At 43.4% G+C, this 8,450-nt stretch overlaps 1 protein-coding gene, 1 long non-coding RNA gene and 1 other non-coding gene across 4 annotated transcripts in view; 1 reads left to right on the top strand and 2 right to left on the bottom strand.

The window, feature by feature from the left end:
• Window positions 1-299: 299 nt before the first annotated feature.
• Window positions 300-8,450, bottom strand: part of GPN1 (GPN-loop GTPase 1) — a 23,175-nt gene continuing 15,024 nt past the window's right edge. For both annotated transcript variants that reach the window (XM_032301363.1, XM_032301364.1), the window contains 3 exons: window positions 7,725-7,815; window positions 3,461-3,568; window positions 300-1,042 (listed from right to left, as the gene is read on the bottom strand). In XM_032301363.1, coding sequence (XP_032157254.1) covers window positions 957-1,042; window positions 3,461-3,568; window positions 7,725-7,815 — 285 coding nt within the window. In that variant the 3' untranslated portion in view covers window positions 300-956. The remainder of the gene's footprint in view (window positions 1,043-3,460; window positions 3,569-7,724; window positions 7,816-8,450) is intronic.
• On the bottom strand, window positions 1,218-1,882 carry LOC116566804. The gene is made up of 2 exons (XR_004276014.1): window positions 1,781-1,882; window positions 1,218-1,646 (listed from the first exon to the last, which is right to left on the bottom strand). It is a non-coding gene; the product is annotated as an uncharacterized LOC116566804 (long non-coding RNA).
• Window positions 8,074-8,180, top strand: LOC116524358. Its single transcript, XR_004257301.1, has one exon. It is a non-coding gene; the product is annotated as a small nucleolar RNA SNORA36 family (small nucleolar RNA).

Here is an 8,450-nt window from a genome sequence, read left to right as displayed (position 1 = left end):
GTGGAGGCAAGGCAAACCTTTATAATGGCTGTTATGTATGAAATGTGCCTCGAACCTAAATCCATGGCCTTTGTGTAAATCACCAAGGAAACTTTGCATTAAGTTCAGAGTACAATACAAACTGGGACTAGCTCTATATTTACTCAGTATGTGCACACGGGAAACTTTAGTAAAATATCACCTCCTTATTGAGACAACTTTGGACATGTGGCCTTAAGCCTCTGTTGAACAGAAGTGAATCTATTCACAATTACATAATTTTCTAATTTGAAATCATGACAAGTAGTCTTACAACAAAGTTAAAATTAAACACTCTTTATCCAAGTCACCACTGAAATAGGATTCTGATTCATCAATCATGTCTTGCCCACTTTCTTCAACAAACCTGGCGTCCTATAATGAGCTATACAGTGTGAGGCATATTTCATACCAACGTTGGTGGATTGCCAAGAATACTCTGGCGCTGTTCTGGACAAACTCATGTTTCCCTTTTCCCTGGCTACTAATAGGAGGGCAACTCATGGTGCAGGGTCAAGGGCATGAAGCTGGGGGGGGAGGAGAGGGGCGAGTAGAGGCTATATACTCAGCCTAAAAGAGATCTGAAGTGGTCACCAAGAGACTATGTTCTTTTGATTCCATTCCTCAGCAGCCAAAGTACTTGAGTTCAAATGATAAAACCTGAAGTTGTAGGGCTGGAAGAATATGAGCTCAGTATATCCTTCCTTGCATAAATACAGGGGAAGGGCCAAGGAATAATCAGCATTAACCTGCCAGGTCCAAGGGTCTTCTCGCCCTGACTTCATCTGAGTCACAAGATTTCTCTAATAAGAGAAACTCTGCTACCCTGAAGAAAATTGTCCCTTATGGTAGCCCCCAGTCAGAGGTAAGGATAGTTCTTTCACACAGAGGTCCAAAATTCTGGACTTCTAGCAACAAGTGAAGTGTCCTAGGGTGTCCTATTTGTTGTTTCTTTTCCAGTATTGTGCCATCGATTCTTGCATAAAATTCTGGAATGCTGGCTCTTCATGGCTTTCCTCTGTAACTGCAAGGAAAAAAGGACAATTCCTTTTCAATTCTCTTTCATTAGACAAAACTGATTAAAGCCCCAATCACCCATCCATCAGAAAACAGTATGTTACTTCTAAGAAACTAAGTACTCACCTTTCTCCAAGAGGAAATGTCTCCTAGAAGCATGCCCTATCATGCTGCCCAAAATGTTTAAGTAGAAAGAATACCTCCTTCATAGTAGTTAAAATAAGGTCCCACTTGTAGGTATTTTTAACCAAGAGAAATGAAAACATATGTCTACACAAAGATCTATTTGGAAATGTTTATAGTCACTTTACTCATAACAGCTAAAATCCACCCAAATATCAATCCACTGGGGAATGGCTAAACAAATTGTGGTACATCCACAATAACAGACTATCAGCAATAAAAAAAGAACCTATTACTGATACATGCAACAACATGGATAGACTATACTACTGAATCCAAAAAGTCAAATGTAAAAGGCTAAATACTATGATTCTATTTGTATGGCATTCTGGAAAAGGTAGTATCAGTGGTTGCCAGGCACTGGGTGTTCAAGACAGGGACTGAAAAACAAGGGGCATGAGGAAGTTTTGGGGGTCGAGGTAAGTGTTCTACATTTCAACTGCGATGGTGGTTACAAGAAAGTATGTGTTTGTTAAAGTTCATCAAACTAGATACTCAAAAAGTTGAGTTTTACTGTTGGTAAATTACATCTTAAGAAATCTGATTAAATGAGGCAATTTACATATAAAACCCAGCCAAAGAACAACGAGGTTTGCTTTTTTTTTTCTCCCCTTGAGATGGAGTCTTGCTCTGTCACCCAGGCTAGAAGTGCAGTGGTGTAATCTTGGCTCGCTGCAACCTCCACCTCCTGCGTTCAAGCAGCTCTCTGCCTCAGCCTCCCAAGTAGCAGGGATTACAGGTGCTCGCCACCCCACCTGGCTAATTTTGTATTTTTAGTAGAGATGGGGTTTCACCATTTTGGCCAGGCTGGTCTTGAACTCTTAACCTCGTGATCCACCCACCCCAGCCTCCCAAAGTGCTGGGATAACTGGTGTGAGCCACCGCGCCTGGCCAAGGTTTGCTCTTGGTTATAGCTTAGACCTTAATCCTGTGGTTGTTTCTTTTTTTTGAGACCAAGTTTCACTCTTGTTGCCCAAGCTGGAGTGCAATGGTGCACTCTCGGCTCACTGCAGCCTCCACCTCCCAGGTTCAAGCAATTCTCCCACCTCAGCCTCCTGCGTAACTGGCGTTACAGGTGCCCGCCATCAAGCCTGGCTAATTTTTTGTACTTTTAGTAGAGACAGGGTTTCACCATATTGGCCAGGCTGATCCCGAACTCCTGGCATCAGGTGATCCACCCGACTCGGCCTCCCAAAGTGCTGGGATTACAGGCGTGAGCCACCGCACCTGGCCTATGGTTGTTTTACGAGTCAGATTCTGGCAGGGTGCGGTGGCTCACACCTATAATCCCATCCCTTTGGGAGGCCAAGGTGGATGGATCACTGGAGGTCAGGAGTTCGAGACCAGCTTGGCCAACATGGCGATACCCTGTCTCTACTAAAAGTACAAAAAATTAACTGGGTGTGGTGGCACACACCTGTGGTCCCAGCCACTCAGGAGGCTGAAGTGGGAGAATTGCTTGAACCCGGGTGGCAGAAGTTGCAGTGAGCCGAGATCACGCCATTGCACTCCAGCGTGGAGGACAAAAGCAAAACCCTGTCTCAAAAAATAATAATCAGATTCTGCTCACAGTCCATAAAACCATGCCAAGTGGAATTTGCGTTTCCAGAGCCATTCTATCATAGTCCATACCACCTATATATTCCTCTTTTAGAGACAGTCTTGCTTTGTCGCCCAGGCTGGAGTGCGTAGCACAATCACGGTTCACTATAGCCTCAAATTCCTGGGCTCAAGCAACTCACCCACCTCAGCCTCCCAAGCAGCTTGGACTACAGCTGTGAGCAACCACGCCCAGCCATTTTTGTTTTCTTTTTTGTGGAGACTGGGACTCACTATATTGCTCAGGATTGTCTAGAACTCCTGGCCTCAAGCAATCCTCCTGCCTTGGCCTCCTAAAGCTGTGGGATTACAGGCATGAGCCACCACACCCAGCCCTTACGTATTCTTAAAACAAAATCCTAATAACAACAAACAAAAGTCCTGGATCCCTCAAACCAAGTTAGGACCTAAAGATAAGGAGACACAAGACCAATGAAAGGCCTATAATCAGCTCAATATTAACCCGCCAGTAGGCAGGACAGGAACTTTCAATGAAGGGAACTCTTTTCTGGTGCTGTATCCTTTACCATCTCCTCTCCCCCACTACTACTGGTTACATGCTTAACAATAAGAAACTCCTGGGCAAACAACGTGAGGATAAGCAGATGCTCTGTTGCCATGAGCCACCTCAGCTACCTCTCACCTCTATGATCAATGTCATCAGTATCACTGTCTGCTTCCTCATCCTCTTCATCCAAGGTTCCACGAGTCAGGATCAATTCAGAAGGGTCCAGCACAGGAGATAAGCTGTCTACAGTAAAAACAGCTATGAGTGCATATGCCTCCTCAAAAGTTGATTTGGAATCACTAATAACATGATCATAAACTGGCAGGATGAAAGTGCTCATGATACACATAAATGCAGGATCTGACCTCTTCTAAATGTATTCTTAATACCACTCAACATTTCTATACTTAGTTCACAAAGTGCTTTCATAAGGCAAACAACTCTAGGAGTCCCATTTTTTACTTTTTTTTAAAAGATGGGGTTTCATGTTGGTCAGGCTGGTCTTGAACTCCTGACCTCAGGTGATCCACCCGCCTTGGCCTCCAAAGTGCTTGGATTACAGTCGTAAGCCACCACGCCCGGCCAGGAGTCCCATTTTTTAAGCTGAGGGAAATAATTTTTAAGAAGCTTGTCTTAGTAGTAGCATCATTCTTTTTACTGGCTCACAGCTTGGAAGGAGTGATGATGGTTTCTCCTATGAAAGCTAAAAACACCTGAACAGATCCAGTGTGCTGGTGAGTCACAGTGAAAGTGTGGAGTGCTAAGGAAGCCTCCTGGTGGAAATGTAAGTTCAGACCCCAGAAAACACAGGGTGAAATGATATTGAGGAGCCAGGGTATTATTTAAGAAGAGGAGGCAGGGGAAAAATAGAAAATCAAATACACTAACAGAAGTAAAATTCTCTATTCAGAAAAACTAATAAGGGCTGAGCTCCAGTAATGAGAAGAAAATCTAGTCAACTCACTACTGCCATGGGAGGACACGGCCACTCTCTCTTCAGGAGCCTATGAGGCTTGTGAGAGCTCGGCTAGGGAATAAGGGTGGCCAGAGGCAGCAACATCAACTGGCACAAATCTCATGGGGCCTGTGAGAAAGGAGGATGACAGGACATGCTGACAGTAAATGCTTCATTTCTGTGCCCAACTAACAATTATGCAACTATACTTTTGACTTTCCTCAAATGATTTACTTAAACTCTCCCACCCTACAACAGGTTAGCGGAGTACAGCAGACCCTTTGCAGCAGCAGTTTTAACAATCACTTGACATATTCAGAAGTGATTCTAAAGGACTGTGGCACATGAAAATGTATTTTGCTAAGGTTTGCAACAAGGATGGCACAAATGAGTTCACTTAACTGGTAAACCCAGTCTGTTTTCAGCTTTGCTGTTTAATAAAGCAATAACTTTCATGAACAGAAACATCACTCCTTTAAGAAAGATGTCCCAGAAGAACAAAAGGCTAGTGTTGCTGATAAGAAGAAAAAAAAATTATGCCCAATTTATTTTATTTTATTTTTTGAGACAGTCTCACTCCATCATCAGGCGCCAGGCTGGAGTGCAGTGGTGCCACCTCGGCTCACTGGCACTCCGCCTCCCGCGCTTAAGCAATTCTCCTGCCTCAGCCTCCCGTGTAGCTGGGACTACAGGCGTTCACCACCACACCCAGCTAATTTTTTTGTATTTTTAGTAGAGACGGGGTTTCACCATGTTGGCCAGGACGGTCTCAATCTCTTGACCTCATGATCTGCCCGCCTCGGCCTCCCAAAGTGCTGGGATTACAGGCATGAGCCACCGTGCCCAGCCCCAATTTATTACCATAAATAAATAAATGGAGCTTTTCTTTTAAGTACAGTCAATTTGATTGCAGGATCCACTAAGCTACAAGAGACTTGCAACTGAACCTTGAGGGCAGTTCATCAATATACAGGGGTCAGGGTGGAAGGCATGCTAAATGAAAACTAACCTAAAAACCCCTGGAGAGTCAATGACAAAACTAACTCAAAAAATTTTTGAAAATTCAGTAAAGTTGGCTGGTCATGGTGGCTCATGTCTGTAATCCCAGCACTCTGGGAGGCTGAGATGGGCAGATCATCTGAGGTCAGGAATTCAAGACCAGCCTCACCAACATGGAGAAACTCTGCCTCTACTAAAAATGCAAAAATTAGCCAGGCATGGTGGTGCGAACCTGTCGTCCCAGCTACTTGGGAGGCTGAGGCACGACAATCACTTGAACCTGGGAGGCAGAGGTTGCAGTGAGCCAAGATCGCACCATTGCACTCCAGCAACAGAGCTAGATTCCGCCTCAAAAATAAATACACACATACATACATTCATACATAAATTTCAAGCTGGATGCAGTGGCTCACACTTGTAATCCCAGCACTTTAAGTGGCTGAGGTGGGCAGATCACTTGAGCCCAGGAGGTCAAGTCCAACCTGGGTTAACATGGCAAAATCTCATCTCCACTAAAAATACAAAATTTAGCCAGGCACAGTGGCAGGCACCTGTACTTCCAGCTACTAAGGAGACTTAGGCAGGAGAATAGCTTGAACCCAGGAGGCGGAGGCTGCAGTGAGCCAAGATCACATCACTACGCTCCAGTCTGGGTGATAGAGCAAGACCCTGTCTCAAATAAAAATGAATTGTTTAAAAAAAAATTAGGCCGGGCGCGGTGGCTCACGCCTGTAATCCCAGCACTTTGGGAGGCCGAGGCGGGTGGATCACGAGGTCAAGAGATCGAGACCATCCTGGTCAATGTGGTGAAACCCCGTCTCCACTAAAAATACAAAAAATTAGCGGGGCATGGTGGTGCGTGCCTGTAATCCCAGCTACTCAGAGGGTGACGCAGGAGAATTGCCTGAACCCGGGAGGCGGAGGTTGCGGTGAGCCGAGATCGCGCCATTGCACTCCAGCCTGGGTAACAAGAGCGAAACTCCGTCTCAAAAAAAAAAAAAAAAAAAAAAAAAAAAATTAAAAAGAAACAGGCAAAAACTCTTAGTCAAAAAGGTTGGCTAAAACAACAAAAACAGTTTAAAAAGAAATATGAAAAACCTACATGAGGAAAACCATAAACATTCCTGAAGGACACAAGTAGACCTGACAAATACAAAGACACTCCATGGTCTTGGGCAGCAAGACTGAACATCATAGAGATGTCACTTCTCCCTAAATTAATTATGAATATCATATAATCCCAACAAAAATACCAAAAAGCTTTTTAGGGGACTAACATTGATGCTCAGTTCATGTGGAAGACCATGTAAGGACAACCAAATAAAAATTATGAGGAGAATCTGACCTAGCAGATATTGAACATAATTACATAATGAAAACAAAATGGTACAGGCATAAAAGTAAATAGTCTTTGCTCATCAAAGCAAGTTAAAAGAAAAAAAAAAGTGCGCTGGGGACAGTAGCTCATGCCTATGATCCCAACACTTTGGGAGGTCAAGGCAGGAGGGCTGCTTGAGGCCAGGAGTTCAAGACCAGCTTGGACAACATTGTGAGACCTCGTCTCTATTAAAAATGTTGTTAAAACTAGCCAGCCATGGTGGCACACACCTGTAGATCTAACTACTCGGGAGGCTGGGGCAGAGAAAAGAATAAAGTAAATGTGGTAGAATGTTGACATTTTGGGAATCTGAAGAATTATGGCAATTATTTGTATTATTTATGTAACTTTTCTGTAAATCTGAAATTTTAAGGTCAAACTGTAAAAAAGAACTTTTAATTATAAAAAAAATTGGAGGCCAGGTACGGTGGCTCACTCCTGTAATCCCAGCACTTTGGGAGGTGGAGGCGGGTGGATGACGAGGTCAGGCGCTCCAGACCATCCTGGCTAACATGGTGAAACCCTGTCTCTACTAAAAATACCAAAAAATTAGCCGAACATGGTGGCACATGCCTGTAGTCCCAGCTCCTCAGGAGGCTGAGGCAGGAAAATCGCTTGAGCCCAGAAGACAGAGGTTGCAGTGAGCCGAGATCGCGCCACTGCATTCCAGCCTGGGTGACAGAGCGAGACTCTATCTCAAAAAAAAAAATTTTTAATGAAAAAAATAAATAAATTGGGGAGAATTAAAAGTGTTAGAAACAAACCCCACCCCCAAAAAAAACCCACAGCACACTCAAGTATATTGCCAAAGTAAAGCAAAAACTTCCTGAAAGAGGAATCCAAAGTGGTATAGCTGTATAAAATTTCCAGTTGTTTGCCTCTCCAAATCCTTTATTTTTGATATATATGTATGCATATATGTGTGTTGTGTGTGTGTATATATATGTATAAAACCATATTTCCTTTATCTTTTTCTCTTTTTCTCTCTCATATATAAATAGAATCCTGCTGAGTAGAAATAAGTGTAACCTTTTTTTAGTTCCTAACACCAAGAAGCCCTCAAATACCTTTGGTAGTCCCTGCGTCCAAGGCTACAGAACCCATATCTTTTCGAAGGCGTTCTAGTTGTTCTCTCTGATGTTGGCTCTCTGCATTTGCCTGTATATACAGAGAAAAATGTCATCATATTCAAAAAGGAGCCCCAAATTAGATACCAGACTTCTCAGTGGAGATGAAGAATTATACACATACAGAGGCTACATAAAAACTGATGCAGATAAGGGACATCTGGTATAGCAACAGAAACACTAAGCAGCATAGACCTGGGCTACAGCAGAAGTTCAGACTGGAGGGCTCTACACACTGATTTAAAGGATTCAGAAACTGAACACAAAAACATTTCAAAAGAACCCTCAATTTCAAACTATTGAGTTGAGTCCAGGGTTGATCTGGAACATTTAAACGGGCTAGGGAAAATGCCTAGATAGAAAGCATTACTTTTTATTCATACCCAGGCTACAAAATGAAAAAAAAAAAAAAAAAAAAAGATACAATAAACTTTATTATATGGGGAAAAAACACAAAACCCTGAAGTAGACATAACAGGAAGGCTCAGAGACAAAGGACCCAATGAGCCTATGGAAGCAGGACACTTGATCATTTGGGATAAGAGAAGGCTGGGCATGGTGGCTCATGCTGTAATCCAGCACGACAGGAGGCCCAGAGGGGAGGATCACAGAAGCTCAGGAATTTGATACCAGCCTGGGCAACATAGCAAGACCTGTCTGTACAAA

The sequence above is a fragment of the Sapajus apella genome, unplaced genomic scaffold, assembly GCF_009761245.1.
Source record: "Sapajus apella isolate SASKATOON/1434 unplaced genomic scaffold, GSC_monkey_1.0 scaffold44, whole genome shotgun sequence".
NCBI lineage: Eukaryota > Metazoa > Chordata > Mammalia > Primates > Cebidae > Sapajus > Sapajus apella.
The sequence above is the reverse complement of the archived record's forward strand: the minus strand, read 5'-3'. Positions and strand labels throughout refer to the sequence as shown.